This window comes from Natrix helvetica (genome assembly GCF_964273705.1).
Source record: "Natrix helvetica genome assembly, chromosome: 2".
Lineage (NCBI taxonomy): Eukaryota > Metazoa > Chordata > Lepidosauria > Squamata > Natricidae > Natrix > Natrix helvetica.
Window position 1 is genome coordinate 266,979,702 of NC_138552.1, and position 18,138 is coordinate 266,997,839.

An 18,138-nucleotide genomic window follows, 5' to 3' on the forward strand; every position below is an offset into this window, starting at 1 on the left:
AAAAGAAGAGAAGGAAGGAGATTATAATGAGAGTGAAGGGGTGTCTGAGGGAAGTCCTGCCTTAGCACTTGGCTACCACAGGTGCCCCCGAGACAAGTGACGTCGAGCTGGCCATGCTCCCCCCCCCATGGTCAAACACAATCCTAATGCGGCCGTCAATGAAATCGAGTTTGACACCCATGCTCTAAAAAGAAACCATCTGGCAGGTAGATGTGGCATAGCAAAGGGGACAGTTTAGAACAAGCCAGTGATCAAGGCAATGAACTGTACGTCTCCCAGCACTATTTTCTGCCGTGGTTTGAGAAAGGCTGGAAGCAACGCACCAAATCCTATTCCAGTTAGTCTGTCTAGAAAATTACTGTAAAAGGTTTCAAAGATTCTCAGTTGAAAGCACCGAGACCTCCAACAGGGGCATGTTTCTTTGTGTAAAATGTCTACTAGGTGTGACTGACGTTTTTTCTGCCAGTTAGCGCTGAAATCACCAATCTTCCTGGTGGGCCCATTAGGATTTTGGAGAGTGGAGCAGCTGTCAAAGAGAGCAGATCGATCTATCTATTCACGTGGCCAGTCATGAACCCCCATTTCCAAAAGGCCAGACAGGAAGCTTAAAGAATAAAAACATAGCCATAAGAACAGAGCTCAGCAGCCAACCATTTTATTACAAAAATTACCTGTAGGCTAATCAAGATTGAGGGTCCTCTACGTTACGAAGGATACAGAAACTGGATTGGTTTCAGTATGATCACTTGAGGTTTATAGTATGGGGAGGATGGGGTTTGGCAGTGCCAGTCCACTTCAGCTGTGGACCATGGATCAACCCTAATCTTTCTCTCTGTGATAAAGAAATTGCATCTTGCAGGGCATTGAGACGAAAACATTGGCTAAACTTTGAATGCCTCAAAGATAAGAGCATGCTAGAGAGATAATAGAGGCTGGACCCGTGATGGCGAACCTATGGCACGCATGCCCCAGGTGGCACTCAGAGCCCTGTCTGCAGGCACACGAGCCCTCGCCCCAGCTCAGCTGCACATGCGTGTGCACCACCTGCCAGCCAGCTGGTTTTTGGGCCTCTGCATGGGGGCAGGGCGCATGGGGGAATTACATCTGCATGCGTGGGGTGCATGCATGGGGGGGTGGCACAAGCATGCGCAAGGGATGGGTGAGTGCATGGGGTCGCACCTACACATGCAGGGGGTGGGGCACACATGGGCATGCACGCATGCGTGGAGGTGGGGCGCACAGGCATTGCCTTATGGTTGCACGCGCAGGTACATGTTGTCGGCACGTGACGACAACAAGATTAACCATCTCCGGGCTGGACTCTCACCTCCTTTCATTAGATGTAAAATGGCACAAGCGGCTTGTTAAAGGGCTCTTCTTCATCCTGTTCTTTTTCCCCCCTTGTGATATCGTTTTCTGGAAGACGAGTCCAGAATTTGGTAGGTCTTTGTCCTCTAAATGTGCCTCTCTTCCAGGATGCTTCCTGCACCACTGAAAGATGCTGTCGAAGTTGCAACATGGAGAAGATGCTACAACATGCAGGAAGTTAACTCTGCACTCAGTAAGATCCAGCTGGTGGGATATTCCCAGAAAATTGTGAGTTTCTCTTTTTAAAAAAAAAGGATTTGGGGAGGAAATCTGTAGCTGTCTTCTTTCCTTCTGTATCCATTTTATCATAGGGTAGTTATCTATTGTCTGTATTAAAATCTGAATGAAATAAAAATCTGCCACGTCCATAGATTCCTTCTTCCTGTCCAAAGCTTCCAGGTTTATCTGGGAAGCAATTCCACATCAGCTATGCGTATGTGTATCCATTCTCGTGTGTCCCTGTGGATGCCAGCCATAGATGTTCTATTTGTATAGTCTTTTAAAAGAACTTTGGTTATAATTTTTTGCTGATGCTTTTCACGTTTGTGTTTGTTTTTCTGTGTTCCTTTCAAAAAAAATAATTGCCATGTCACTGTCTTAAATCTGAACATTGAATTGTCTATGGAGATTCTCAGTCATCCAGGTCATGGTTGTCCCAAAGATGCTGTCAGCGTTCCAAATACCATGCAAAAGTTAATCAGAGTCCAGAACAAGTTCCAATTTAATAATACAGGCATGTTGGCATTGTGCTATGAAATTTCAATTCTAATGTACATCCTGTGGGTTCACCCAGTTGAAAGTTCATATCTATCCCCACACCCCATAATTCATCACATGTTCCAATCATCATCTTCCATGCTGGCATCTACATCCCTCTGCTTCCGGTCAGGTGTTGAGGTGCGGAGACAAAAGATGACCTTGAGCTTCTAGGAAAAATCACAACAATACATTCCATAATCCTACTCTTTGTTATTCCCCCCTCCCAACTACTACACTAATAAAACACATAGGAAATTATAAGAAAGTGTGGCAGGCCAAAGATTCTTAAAGGAACCTCTGCAGGCCTGACAGATGCTTTTTTCAAGAGGCAACTGGACTTTCTGGTTTTTCTTTGAAGACATTTCACTTCTCCTCCAAGAAGCTTCTTCAGCTCTGACTGGATGGTGGGGAATGGAAGTCTACAACACAGTCCTTTTAACAGTTCCAAGAAGGCTCCACACCCATTTGCACTACTTGGGTGACTCTTAAGGACTCCAGGTGTGTCAGAGTTTGTTGCAGAAAAATCAAATCCAGAAAGCACACAGAGATAACTGATTCAGCTGGATTCATTAACTTCTTTATATGCATAATAACAGATGAAAAATATAGAATACCAACGAGTGGTTCTTCAGTTTCAGATCAGAGCAGCAGACCAGTTTCGTTCTTAGCACAGACTAGTTTCAGTTTCAATTCTCAGCACAGCACACAGAGCTGCAGGGCTAAAGCACGCCCAGGCTCCAATTTGTTTCAGCTCCCATTGGCTGATCGGTTGCTATGCCTATTCATTGGCTGACCTTGTTACCCTATCTCTGCTAGTCATGAATATTCTGACAAGGTGGCCTCAGCGACTCGCTAAAAGAATGCAAATGGCCAGCTGTCTGCAAGGGGTATAAATCCTTCCATTCTCTGAGCTGAAGAAGCTTCTTGGGTGAGAAGAGAAATGTTTTCAAAGAAAAACCAGAACATTGAATTAATTGTAGAAAGAAGGAGAAAACAGCTTTAAATACAGTCAATTATAGATGCAAGGAGATTTAAGTCCAAAATCCTGTTCTCACTACACCCCAACAAAACTATCTGGGAAAACCAGAAGCAGATCATAGTTCCTAAGCATTCTCCAATTCTTGGTTATTCACCATTTGTTTACCGTGGATGTATTGCCTTCAAACATGGAGATCAGCTCAATGAGCTAAGACTACAACTCCCCATAAGAACAGCACGTGTGGAGATTTATTTTCTGGGATACTTTCATTCAGAATTGAATTGTTTTCTTGTCCTTTCCTCCTACAGGAGCTTTTTGGTGCAGTACAAGTCTCCCCTCTCAGTTCTGGATATGCCCTGGGCAGCTCCAATTGGATCATCCAGTCACATTATGAGAAGGTTTCCTATGTCTCAGGATCCTCACTCCTTACAACACATCCACAGGTAGCACATCTTTGCAGGGTTTGGTGGTGACATTCCCCCTTTTTCATTGATTGGATTTAAATAGTAGGCATATTTATTTATTTATTAGTTTGTCAAACAAGTAAAAGATAACGGGTATAAGTATGAACATGGACATGAACAAAGGAAATGAATACAAATATATGGGGTTGTTAGGACTGGGATGGTAGGCATGCTGGTGCACTTACTCACACCCCCATTAGGGATCTCTTAGGAATGGAGGGAGGTCCACAGTAGACAGTTTGAGGTTGAAGCTGTAGGGGTTTGAGGCTGTAACAATGAAGTCAGATAGAGCATTCCAGGCGTTGACCACTCTGTTGCTGAAGTCGTATTTTCTGCAACCGTGTTTGGAGCGATTTATCTTGAGTTTGCATTGTTTGTTGTATTGATTGTTTCCCTATTTTCCTACCCATGGGGCAATAGTCTACATCAGGGGTGTCCAATTCCCCAGCCAGCCATGCTGGCTGGGGAATTCTGGGAGTTGAAGTCCACAAGTCTTAAAGTTCCCAAGTTTGGACACCCCTGGTCTACATGGATTGAAAAAGCTCATCATGCTTGGGGTTGACATTGCTGCAAGGATCTAACCCCATTCTTTGATTCCTTCCATTTCACCATTGATTATTGGGGATACCTATCTGGAGATTGGAGGAAGATAAGTCATGTGTTCCAGAGTTCTTACCTGAATACAGTTCTACTGTCTGTAAACATACCTGGTTCTGTCATCACCTAAACTTACTTTTGGCACCAACCCAGCTTAGCAGCCAAGGCTCCATCATGCTCATGGACACCTTCCTGCCCCACCTGATTTTTATAATTGTATTTTTAAAATTACTGTATTTTATTTTATTTTACAGAGAAAGCTGTTATAAAGGAGAGTGGTGGGTTCCATATCCTTATTTTCATGGGTTCAGCCCTGGATTCCATCAGTTTCATTTTTAACCCTCACTGTAGCCCCTTGTTTTGTTCAATCAGGCTAAGAGCCTACACAAGTGGTTGCAAGAGTTAGATATGAGGACCCTGGATCCAGACTGACCCAATCCTGTTGGCTGTCCTTGGATCATGTCACCCTCCTATCTTATTTGATTGTTATATAAGGGTTATCACACATGATACCCTTTGAACATCCTAAATCAGGGTTCAGTTGATGGAGGTGTGTGTGTGTGTGAGAGAGAGAGAGAGAGAGAGAGAAAGAGAGAGATGGGAGGAGGGAGGGGGAGAGAGAGAGAGAATATGTACATTTGGGTGCCAAACTTTACAGAAGCCTAAGCCATTTTTATTTCTGCATGGATTTATGCAGAATTTATGCTGCCTCTTTCTTGGACTACAGCCATCAGCACCCTGAACACATAATTCCCAAGAATCCACAATCACCTGCATGAGTTTCTAATGAAGTGTAGAGATCTGAAGTAGGAAGGGGGAAAAAAGGAAGACAAGGAAGTCCTACTCTACAAAGGGAACTCCAATTGCAATCCGAGCCTGCACACATATCGTGAAGTTATGTATCTATTCAGCAAAGGAAGCTCTTTGGTTGAACAAAGAATGAAAGGAGCAACTCCTTGCTATCATTTTAAGTATCCTTCTAATCCATTGATTATGAAAGGGCCATATGGCCTGAATAAGGTGTGAAAGTTTTTATGTACTGTACAATATAGCAGGTGCACCTGCTTTGATATATACAATATATAAAGCCTTTGCTTTTTCCTAGAAATTGAGAGCCCCCTCTCTTTTTGTATATAAACACCTCATTCAAATATCAGATGGATCAAATGTTAAAATCATAACCCCTCTAGTAGGCTTAACAAGAGTTGTGGCAAAGGAGAATGAATGCCTTGCCAGGATGTGCCAAATATGACCTATACACTAAATTCCACTTAAGGAATCATCAATAAGATGTATTTGCTCCTTATGCATTTACATCAAGAAAATCCAATTATAAGTACTCTCCTTTCACATTCTAATGGAGAATGCTCCTTATTTAAAGTTATGAAAAAGAAAATCTGTCCAACATAGCCTTGTTTTATTTCAAAAGAGGAACTTCTGCAAAGATGGATTGCTAAAACGGGGAAAGAAAAAGAAAGCAAAGTCTTCCTAGATTACTAGGAAGTAATCTCCTTGGTCATGTGGCCGGCATGACTAAACGACGAAGGCGCATGGAACGCTGTTACCTTCCCACCAAAGGTGGTTCCTATCGTTCTACTTGCATTTTTACATGCTTTCGAACTGCTAGGTTGGCAGAAGCTGGGACAAGTAACCGGAGCTCACTCCATTACATGGCACTAGGGATTTGAACCACCAAACTGCCGCCCTTTCTGATTGACAAGCTTAGCGTTTTAGCCACTGAGCCACCATGTCCTCCTAGATTACTTAAGAATTGTTTAAAATTGTGACACTATAAATTCAATTTAAAATGTTCTGCAGGCCAGAAAAGACATTAAGTATAGTTAACAGGTAGTTTCAGGAAAGTTTTTTGGGGGAAAAAAATGTTCAGAAAACAGAATTATTCCCAGACAAGAAGTACTAAAAGGAATGTAAACATGCTGTGAGACAATGAGGCAGGTGTGTGGTGTTGAGAAGTGTGATATTAATAATGTTAAGACCAACTGGCAAACATTTATTTCAGAATGTCACAAATAAGCAGTTGGCAAGATGTAGTATTTAAAAGAAAAATAGGCTAGCAAAGAATGTGAATTAATTCTTTGCTTCTGTCTTCATTGTAGAATAAAAATATAAAGTAAATATACCTGTCTTAACTAATATTCTTAGGAGGAGTGTCTGAAGAAGCAAAGCAAATACTTAGGAATAAGGTATATAAAATTCTAAACCAGTGTTTTTCGAACTTGACAACTTTAAGATGTGTAGACTTCAACTCCCAGAATTCCCCACTATCTGATTGGAGAATTCTGGGAGCTGAAATCCATACATCTTAAAGTTGCTGTCAGCATTCCAAATATCATCCAAAACTAAATCAGAGTTCAAGGCAAATCTCTTCAAAAAGTTCCAATTTATTAATAGAGACATGTTGGTACATCTGTTGCAAACCCAAATCTGAACTTCCTGGGGTTTCCACCCAGTTGAAAGTTCAAGATCTTGCCCCCACACCCACAAGTTCATCACATGGTCCAATCTTCCTCTGCCACGCTGGCATCTCCACCCATCTAGTTCCGCTGAGGTGCTGAGGCAAAAGATGACCTTGGGCTTCTAGAAAGGAATGTTCTATTTTGACAACAGCACATTCTACAATTCTGTTTATTATTCCCTTTACCAATTCCCACTAATGAAACAGCATAATAAATAAAAAGAAGGAGAGAGTGTGGCAGGCCAAAGATTCTGAAAGGAACCACTGCAGGCCTGACAGTTGCCTTGTTTGAAAACACTGGTCTAGGCCATACCAAACTAAAATAGCATCCATCCAAGAGTTCAAATGTACAGTGGCTGATCTTTTACAACAAGAACACATGACATTTTCCTGATATTAGCATCTGAATAAGAAACCTTGGGAAATGATTTTAAAGTCTTTTTAAACTCAAAGCAATTACAAGGTTAGCTTATCAATTCTAAATAAATTGCAGGCAGGCAAATTTTCACTCAACGTTTTAGAAAAACTCTAAAAATATGTCTGGCAGCAGAAGAGACCATTTGAAAAATATTGTTGTGGACCGCCAGTGGAGCTGGCAGCAGATTCGGACAGATTGGGGAGGAACATGGGCCAGTCCTGGAATCGGGGGAAGGCTCTGATGAGGGCTCTGTGTCGGAGGCAGAGTGGGGGCCAGAGCTGTATGCCAGTTATCAGTTGCCTTCAGAGTCAGACATCAGTGAGGCAGACCAACAGCTGGAGCCTGTTGCCAGTGTGTGCATGCACAGAGTTGCCAGACAAAGGGAACAGCTAAAGAACAGGAGTCAAATTGGAAGTAAGGCCACAGGTGGACGATGAATGGCCCTCCCAGAGGAAATAAAGGAGCAGCGAAAGGGGAGTGGAGTTTGCAGGACACAATTAGTTTGCTTAATTGGTTTGTGACTCTCTGAGACTCCTTGCCAAGTTTTGCAGATATCGGCCTGGCAGCTCTCTACGCCAGATAAGGTCTATGACTAAATTGTTCCTTGAAAGACTTTGCTGGATGTGAATGAGCAGAATTCACAGTAAATTAATAAAATGGGTTTTTGTTGGGACCAGGAGGTTGCTTCATGCTCTTGGGAAGCCTAGGCCAGAGCCAATATATGCAGAGGATTTCTTTCATTTGGAGGCAAGGACAGAGAGGGTAAGTAGTGGTCTGTCAGGAATTCTGTTCTTGAGCCTTGCATTGAGCAGAGAATTGGTTGAGCTTTACCTTACAATTGGGAAATGCTGGTAATGTAAGCAGCTTTGTTATATCTGACCGTGCTGTTCAGTTTGAGCATTCAAGGCAACTTGTAAAATGAAAAGAATTCAGAGACATGAATTGAAACAAATGCATATACAGGTAGTTCTCAACTTACGACTGCAATGGAGCCCAAAATTTATGTTGCTAAGTGAGGAATTTGTTAAGCGAGTTTTGCCCCATTTTATGACTTTTCTTGCCACATTTATTAAGTGAATCACTGCAGTTGTTAAATTAGTAACATGGGTGTTACTAATCTGATTTCCTCATTGACTTTGCTTGTCAGAAGATTGCAAAAGGAGAGCACATGTTTCCAGGGCATTGCAGCTGTCATGAATGTGAGTCAGTTGTCAAGCATCCGAATATAAATCACATGATCATGGAGATGCTACTTGTTTCAGTGATGTTGTAATATTGAATGGTCACTAAATGAACTGTTGTAAGTTGAGGACTACCTGTATTAAAATAAACATCACTTTGAGGTTGAAACAAGAAAATATCCCAACTTTACATGCTGTGGAAGTTTTATGAGCTGGTAGCGACTGTACTGGAGGATTTCTTAAGGTTGCGGTGACCAAATTGACCCCATGTCTGGTGCCTGTTGCGTCAAAAAAAGCATCTATGAATTTGTGATTCAGAAAATTTTGGATTGTGCAGAAATGGACAAGTTGACACTAAAATTAAAGGACAAAGAAGAGTCTGAATATTATGAAATGTGGGATAATTGGTACAAATGGTTGCAAAACAGGAATAAAATTAATTCAGCCGAGAAACAATAGAGAAATGTATAGAACTGTAGATAAATGCATATAAATATAGAAGCAAAATAAGGTTGAGATGTACAGGTGTGATGACATAACAATGTTGATGTAATGTTTGTAAGATGTGGAAGGAAAAAAACAATAAAACATCTGCTGCAAAAAAAAGCATCTGTGTTGGGAACGATTAGGAACAGAATCAAAACTAAAACTGCTACTGCCAACTTCCCTGTATGTGATCACAGAATAGTTTTCACAGTTCTAATCACTGCATTTGAGAAAGGATATTTAGAGGTGGGAAAGATGCAGAAAAGAGCAACCCCAAATGACTAAGAAATAAAGCAAAACTCAGAAGCCTGCTGCTTTTGGATGTTTTGGATTACAGTTGCCATATTCTTAAACCACTAGCTGTGCTGACAAGGGTTGACCTGGAGTTGTAGACCCAAATGCCTCCAGGCATCAGATTGTCCATGCTTGCTGCAGGCTAAAAATTTCAATGTGTATTTAGGCTTATTGCTAGATGCTATATATATATATAAGCCATACAGTAACAATCTAACATAGTTTACTGTAAGCCCCCTCCTTACAGTACTTGTTTTCTTCCCTGTTTAAATGTTAAAGATTTCCCTCTTCTCGAATATAAAAGGAAGAAAGGGATTGAATGCAACGTATTTTCCAACCAGACTAAGGCCAGGCTTCCTTGATATCACTGTTTGGAAATATCTTTTTTTTAAAAAAGTGATAGCCAAGTTTGCCCACCCTCCTCATCTAAGGTCTTCATTGTGCTATAGATGCTGTTTCTAGTACATTAACTCTCACAAGATCCATAATTTGTCTCCATGGCCATTGTCTTATGTGACTTTCAAGAGAAACAAAGCAATGTTAGAAGATTCTAACCTTATACTGCCTTCGAGAAAGCAAACTTATGACAAACTGTCAAATTGTGGCAGAATACAAAGTGCAAAGTAGTACTCCTTCCCATTGGGGTCCTCCCCCCCCTCCAAGCACCCTATCAGCACCCCGTGATCTCATTGGGCTGTTTAGCGTTCTAGGATTTCCTTCTGAAACTTGCTACATCCTCCAAATATGGAATTTAACAGAATAACAGAATCGGAGGAGACCTTGGAGGTCTTCTAGTCCAACCCTCTGCTCAAGCAGGAAACCCTATACCGTTTCAGACAAATGGTTTTCCAGTCTCTTCTTAAAAGCCTCCAGTGATGGAGCACCCACAACTTCTGAACGCAAGACTCTTTATTTAAATTTGTATGTGGCCCGTCTCACAGTCATGGGACTCTGGAGTTTCTGGAAATGTGCTCATACCTCTTGTACATGGGGCTGAAAGGAGAGGGGATTTTTTTGGGCTACCCTAATCCAAAGGAACTAGGTTACCCTAAGTTAAAGGGTCGCGGTGGCTCAGTGGCTAAGACGCTGAGCTTGTCGATCGAAAGGTCGGCGGTTCGAATCCCTAGTGCCATGTAACAGGGTGAGCTCCGGTTACTTGTCCCAGCTTCTGCCAACCTAGCAGTTCAAAAGCATGTAAAAAATGCAGGTAGAAAAATAGGGACCACCTTTGGTGGGAAGGTAAGAGCGTAATGTGTGCCTTCAGTGTTTAGTCAGGCCAGCCACATGACGACAGAGACGTCTTCAGACAGCGCTGGCTCTTCGGCTTTGAAACAGAGATGAGCACTGCTCCCTAGAGTCAGGAACGACTAGCACATATGTGCGAGGGGAACCTTTACCTTTAAGCCAGGGGTGTCAAACTGGCAGCCTGCTGGTCAGATGTGTCACACATAGGCCACACCCCACCTCAGCTCTGCAAATGGGAAAAATGTCACAAAACATCACATGATGGCCATGTGACACTGCGAGTTTGACATCTGTGCCCTAAACAATGGCATTTACAGCTTGAATTTCTCAGGAATTATAGCTAAATGGGACTTCCATTTTCAAAGGAAATATATTCCTGAGAAGACTGTTGACTTCATCTTTCTGGGAGAGTCAAGATGTGCACTTTTTGATAGGCTGATTAATTTTGAGCCTTCCCTATCAGAAAGTTTTATCTTGTTTCCGAATGACTGAAACTCATAAGATGTTTTCTGGTTGAAATTTGAAACGAACAGTTTCTACAAGGACACTTTGCCTCAATACAACTCCCAGCAACAATAACTTACGAAAATTGACTCTTGACTTAGAAAGCAAAATTGGAGTTGATAATGGCAGGGGAAGGAGATAGGGCAGCCCAGAAGATTTGTCAAAAGTCTTTTAAAGTATATTATTTTGAAGGTTGACTCGGGGAATCAATAGTAGCACCTTGGGTCAATAGAAGATGAAATTATGACTATTGAATCCTTCATGACCATTATGTGCATTTCCCACAGCCAATTCAATGATACTTTTACTGGTTTATTGGCATTTTTATTTGACAAGCATCTCATGGCTACTGCATTTTGTTGTGTGTTGGTTTTTAGAAAGTGGTTCTTAAGTACTTTTTTGTCCATCCACTATGTCACACTGTTTGTTGGCTTTGCCCAACCTTCCATCACTAGGACAGAGATACCTTTTGAAACAGTATAGACAAAATTGTCCAGGAGACATTTGTCAGCGTTTAAGAACCACATATACTGGAAAGTTGTACAAAGGCAGGAGGCTAGTTGTTGCTGGCAGCTGCAATATACAACTGGTATCTGTTGTGGCCTGCCAGCAGAGCTGGCAGCATATTCAGACATGAGGAGGTTGGGTCGGAACATCAGCCAGTCCTGGAGTCTAGGGAAGGCTCTGATGAAGGCTCTGTGTCGGAGGCAGAGAGAGGACCAGAGCCGTATGCCAATTATCAGTTGTTGTCAGAGTCAGACAGCAGTGAGGCAGACAAACAGCTGGAGCCTGTTCCCAGTGTGTGCATGTACAGAATTGCCCAATGAAGAGAACAACTAAAGAGCAGGGGTCAATTTGGGAGTAAGGCCAAATGATGAATGGCCCCTCCCAGAGGAAATAAAAAGAGGAGCGAAAGGGGAGTGGAGTTTGCAGGAGACAATTAGTTCGCTAACTGGTTAGTGACTCTCCGAGACTCCTTGCCAAGTTCTGCAGATATCGACCTGGCAGCTCTCCAAGCCAGATAAGGTGTGTGACCATAAATCCTCCTTTGAAATACTTTACTGGCTGTGAATGAGCAGAATTCACAGTAAATTAATAAAAGGGTTTTTTGCTGGGACAAGGAATTTGTTTCATGCTCTTGGAAAGCCTCAATCAGAACAGTATCTTACTTCCAGTTTGTTCCTGAAAGCTAAGACAAGGTAGAGGTATATTCAAGAAAATCCAAAAACATCTTAGCTCCTAAGATATACTCTTGAGTGAGAAGAATTGTAACTAAACATCACATCTGTATGACACATACGTATTTCTTGGACTCTGGTTCCTTATTCATGTGCTTTTTATTTGGATTTGGAAATACGTTTTTGCATGTGTGTAGTCAACTAGCTCAACATATTTGCAAGACAGAAATTCATTGTCAACTTCAAAATTAGCAAATCCAGAGTCTATAACATTGTTAGGATAACTATAAGGTGTACTTGGCATTTGAATAGCAAGTGCGGAACTGTCCTCTAAAATGGGGATAGAGCCAGGCAATTTGTCAATGTAAATGTAATGAAAAGTGAATATGGTTGCTTTGCTGCCTTTAATAATTTCCCTTTTTCTATAATTCAATCACTATATAATTCAGCAATACTTTTGGAGGAACTCTGGGGCTGCGTGCAAACCTGCTTAATGAAGTTGTAAAACTATACTAAAGGGTGATCTTTTTTAAACTCCCTGAAGCCATCTCAAATAAGGCACATATTTTAAAGGAACTTACCTAAATATATTTTCCTCATGAAATATTTGTAGGATTGCCTATCCCCAATAGTTTCTGTTTGTTCTACAGATGTGGCTGTCAACCCTGAAGCTGGCCTGACCGGAGCCATTTTAAGCTTCAGTGTTGCTGCACTGGAGCTGAGGGATAGGGAGGGGGGAATAGAAATAACTGGAGTCTTGTAGCCAAAACAAAATACTTTCTCCTGAGAACCAAGGACATTCCCACAGGTGGAGTGATGTTACCAGGCACCTTGATTGGACCATGTGACTGATTGTGAAAGGGAAAAAAACTTCTTTTAATTAAGGTGAAAATGGCGGGAACATTTAGAGCTGGTTTTCACCAGCCTGGGTCAATATGATATGTCCAATAAAACTATTCTTTGAGGTACCCACCTGCCTCGGAGTTTTGTTTGCTATGGGGGTATTACTTGGAATCTTGACAATAGCAAGTTGGGCATGCTTTGGATCACTTTGTTGAAACAACCTGATAAGACCTAGAAACATGCCTTCTCTGTCATGGTGCTCTCCCTCCCCCCCCCACCCCGAGATTTGGATGATCTTGACCCCATTAGCGTTCTGAAAGGCTATGAACACCTAGCTCTTTACCCCAATCATTGGGGCCTATTTGCTAGTATAGCTGGTGTATGTATATAGCATGTATATGTTATTCGAGCAATTTTAAGAGCCCTTGCTAAGTTTTCTTTAATGACTTCTATTTGTTTATTCTGTTTCTATTTATTTCTTTGCCTTCCAGAGTTCCACTGCTTAAGATGGACAACACTATCCATTTATTAAACAAATGATTTTTCTCAAATTTCCCTTTCAGCCCATGGACCAGACGTCTCTTAAGAACAGCGATGTTCTCATCCTGACTGGACTCACCCAGATTCCCACCGCCAATCCGGATGGAATGGTGGGCGAATTCTGCAGTAACCTTGGTAGGTGGCTAGGCAGTGGTTTTGCTGCTTTTCGTAATCTGACTTGGGAAATATACGCAGTAGATGGGAAGTAACGCTAAGGCTCATTTAATCAATCCAGGCAACTGCTTCTTCTCTCCTTCTACGGCATAACATCAGCAGTTCAGATGGTGCCTTTGTCTCTCTCTCTCTCACACACAAATATAATTAGCGAGAAATGCAAATTGTACTTTTAGGTGGGGGGAGAACTATTTTGGAACAGATCTGGCATAATGAGATTAAGTTATTTGCTCCAGTTTGCTCTCTGCTAAATAGTAGCAACATTGCTGCCAAATAAGTTCCGTTTTGATGGAGCTCCGAGGAGAATCTCCCAATCTTACGCCTCCTTCTGTTTGGCTAACTTAGAACCCATTTGCATTCTTTGGAAGCATCATTTCCCTTTGCGATTTATCCCCTTTCCTATACTTGATCACTGAATGCTCTGCAGGAGCAAAAGGGGACATGACCCAAAATTCAGAAATGTGTTGTGGCCCACCAGCAGAGCAGGCAGCAGATTCAGACAGTGAGGAGGTTGGGGAGGAACATGGGCCAGTCCTGGAGTCTGGGGGAGGCTCTGATGAGGGCTCTGTGTTGGAGGCAGAGTGGGGGGCAGAGCTGTATGCCAGTTATCAGCTGCCTTCAGAGTCAGAAATCAGTGAGGCAGACGAACAGCTGGAGCCTGTTGCCAGTGTGCACATGCGCAGAGTTGCCAGACGAAGGGAACAGCTAAAGAACAGGGGTCGACTTGGGAGTAAGGCCACAGGTGGACGATGAATGGCCCCTCCCAGAGGAAATAAAAGAGGAGCGAAAGGGGAGTGGAGTTTGCAGGAGACAATGCGTTCGCTTAATTGGTTTGTGTCTCTCCAAGACTCCTTGCCAAGTTTTGCAGATATCAGCCTGTCAGCTCTCCAAGCCAGATAAGGTCTGTGACTGTAATTCCTCCCTTGAAAGACTTTGCTGGATGTGGATGAGCAGAATTCACAGTAAATTAATAAAAAGCTTTTTTGTCGGGACAAGCAGATTGCTTCATGCTCTTGGGAAGCCTAGGTCAGAACAAAATGCTTTTGATTAACATTGGCCATGTGTCCACAGTTCTAGGGGCTGGACTTCATGCAGCAGCTCTGCATGATATGGGATCAATTCCTGTTCCCTTCTCCAGCTTCAGGCTTAAAAGCGAGAAATGTGGGAGAGTTGTAATTTAATAGTGGACTTCACAGTTTGCATGGAAAATGTCCCAGATTCAGTTAAGACTGAGGACAATGATCTAAAACTGTATTGGGAAAACCGCCAGTGTTGAGAGTGCTAAGCTAGATGGATCAAGGATTTGGCTTTATAAAAATTCAGCATCTTGATTTGTAAGCCTGCATGTGGATTTATCTTCTGGTTTTAATTGCTACACGGTCTTTTGTCTCTCTGCTGTAGGGTAGGAAAAGATGGAGGAAGGGTTAGTGGTTTTTGATTATTCTGTGCTCCTTTTTTTAAAAAATCCTCTCTGCAAAATCAGAGCAGTTCATATTTCTGCAGTAACCAGACAGATGTCTCTGGGAAACTGATAAGCAGGATAATACAGTATCATCCTCTATTTTGGTGTCTTTGATTCAAAAGCACAGGTCTCCTGCCATCTTTTTGCTAGCCTACTGGTTAAGGAATTCTGGGAGTTGAAGTCCACCCTTCTTACAGTTGCGAAGATTGAAAAGCACTGTTCTAGGTGGATGCTATTGCAGAGGGCAGATGTCATGAAAAAGGTCTACTTAGGCTCCATCAGATGGCATTGTTAGATTGAGGGAACGCAAAGTGAATCCACTTTATCAGATCTTATGGGAGAGTCAAAAACAATGATAGAAGGCAAGTTCTCAGCTATCCAGACCTTGTGCCATGAAACGTTTTTGGGGGACCTAAAGTTGTAGCCAGAAACTCAAAGAGCAGTACCAAGGCACAACTCTAACTGCCCACGCTGGTGCTGTTCTGGGTCAGTTGGATGTTCTGAGTGGTCTTCAAGGGCAACCCCAGGTAGAGGACATTACGGTAATCTGGGGACAAGGCATGAGTGACCACAAGAAGGCACAGTTGCTCCAAATCTACTATACTATTATTATTCCCAGGAATATGCTGAGGACAGCACTTTACGCTTCAGAATGCTTCCAAAGCACTTCAGCCAAGTCATTTCCCATCCTTGAACTTTTTGAAAAGTTCAAGCTTTGGGGAAGGAGATGGAATTTCACTTGCCAGAAACTTTCCAGAGGAGCTCATTACGTTTGATACCTACAGGGTGTAATACCTGGAAGCCATTTTTACATTTGGGCCTTCAGGCCTGCCACATTTTACACTGTGGGAAAATGGGAAGGGGGGGATTATATGGAGTATGGGTGATATATAGTCAAAATAACATTCTTCTCAGAAAGTCAAGGCTGTCTTTCCCTGCAGCTTCGATGAGGTGACTGGGAGGCATCTCCAGTTTTGGATGATGCCTGATTGGACCATGTGATGGACATGTGAGTGCTGGGCAGGGACTTGGACTTCCTTTTGTTGGGGAAAACCTGGAAACTTTCAGATTTGGGTTTTGTGCCAATATGACATCTCTAATAAAATGGAACTTTGAGGAAACTGAAGCCTCGGAGTCTTCTTTCATTAGGGGTGTTACACAGGGAAGAGGAAGGAGAAGGGAAGGGAGAGGGGAAGGGAAGGGGCAGGGGGTGAAGAGGAAGGAGAAGGGTTGTTGATGGGTAGAGATCTGATAGCTGCACTTGTTTATTTCTTTATGAACCCTCAGCAGGCAACAACGGAGGGACTTCAGTAGCCTTAGGGAGGAAGCTTTTTCAAGATAGGATTTGGTTTTTATTTCTGCTACCCCCGAAAATAAGCCCTCCCTGAAAATATTTAAATTTATTTATTTATTTATTTTATTTGATTTGTTAGCCACTCCCTCTCCACAAGGGACTCGGGGCGGCGTACAATAAATAAAAGCACATATATATATTACACGGAGGAGGTAACAACCATTACAATACATAAGATAATAATAATGGAATTAGAAATTAAAATACCCCAGTTTAAAATTACTGATTTAAAAAAGAGACTGTCAGGAGGAATAAGATGAAACTATGGTTGAGCCAGGCCAGATAATTGAAAAAGGTGGGTCTTGAGTTTTGAACGGAAGGAGCGGAGATCGGAGGTAATCCTAATGTCGAGGGGGAGGTCGTTCCAAAGGGCTGGGCCCATCACAGAGAAGGCCCTACTCCTGGGTGTCGCCCTCTGGCATTGTTTAGTGGACGGCACCCGGAGAAGTCCCTCTCTGTGAGAGCGGATTGGTCGTAGGGATGTATGGGGCAGGATGCATTAGCAAATGCACGTGAAGCCGGTCCCCGCCATTTCCTCTGGTTGCTTGCCGCGCAAACAACATGAGGTGAGGAGACAAGGCCGGAGGGGGGGAAGGGAGAGGGACCATGCCCAATGCACCCCACACGCCCTTACCTAATGGCCGCTCTTACAACCCTAGCCACCGCTCCCCTTCTGTCACACTAATGGCCACGGCAGAAAGCGGCAGGCCAGCAACACACAATACAGCAGCAGCCGTGAGGTGACCACGCTCAGCGCCTCCTGCCCCTCAAAAATAATAAGACCTCCCCGAAAATAAGGCCAAGCGCTTATTTCAGGGGTCAAAAGAAAATAAGACCCTGTCCCCGACCCTGTCGGGAAAACATGGTATTATTCTCACCCTCTCCCATTATGACTTAGGACAGGGGTCTTCAAACTTGGCAGCTTTAAGACTTGTGGACTTCAACTCCCAGAATTCCCCTAACCCGAAAATAAGGCCAAGTGCTTATTTCGGGGGTCAAAAGAAAATAAGATCCTGTCTTATTTTCGGGGAAACACGGTATTATTCTCACCCTCTCCCATTATGATTTAGGACAGTGGTCTTCAAACTTGGCAGTTTTAAGACTTGTGGACTTCAACTCCCAGAATTCCCTGGGAATTCTGGGAGTTGAAGTCCACAAGTCTTAAAGCTGCCAAGTTTGAAGACTCCTGATTTAGGAGATAAAAATAGATAGTAGCTGTAAAATTTGGGTGGAAGCGGCAGGGTACACTAGAGGAGACTCTCCAGGATAAAATGCTTTGGTGAAAGAAAGTAATCTGTTCTTCTCCAGTGGGGAATTGAAACAGAATTGAAAATATGTGAATCTCATCATTTCAATTCTATTAAAACTTTCTTAAGACTATTTTAGAGTTTGTCCTTGGATTTTTATTTAAGGGACTGATATTATATGTATGTGCATATGAAGGTATGCCTTTTTAATTATAATTAAATTTAATACCATATTTCTCATAATGGTATTAATTATTATGCACCACATACATAGTCCAGTCTGCCTTTTTTATTTTATTTTTTATTTAAGCAATGGCTTTTGAGTAATTGTTTTTATTATGGACCCTTGTCTCCATTTACATAAAGTAATTGTATTCTCTGTTGATTGTTAGCAACCCTTGGCAAGGACAACCAAACTTGTCAACAAATCCCTATAATTTCCATTTATAAAATTGGTATTGACTTCATTTCTTTCCTTCCCCCCCACTCTCTTTTGGTTTATAGATAGGTATCACCACAGCTGTGATTCCAAATTTAGAAATTGGTAGCAAATTAATTTTCACTGTCGG

The 18,138-nt window shown here is 42.4% G+C and overlaps 1 protein-coding gene across 1 annotated transcript in view; it reads left to right on the forward strand.

The window, feature by feature from the left end:
* INTS9 (integrator complex subunit 9) overlaps positions 1-18,138 on the forward strand; it is a 90,150-nt gene that overhangs the window by 37,819 nt on the left and 34,193 nt on the right. Inside the window, exons 7-9 of the mRNA XM_081943781.1 lie at positions 1,476-1,596; positions 3,415-3,549; positions 13,356-13,467. Of these exons, the coding sequence (XP_081799907.1) occupies positions 1,476-1,596; positions 3,415-3,549; positions 13,356-13,467 (368 nt within the window). The remainder of the gene's footprint in view (positions 1-1,475; positions 1,597-3,414; positions 3,550-13,355; positions 13,468-18,138) is intronic.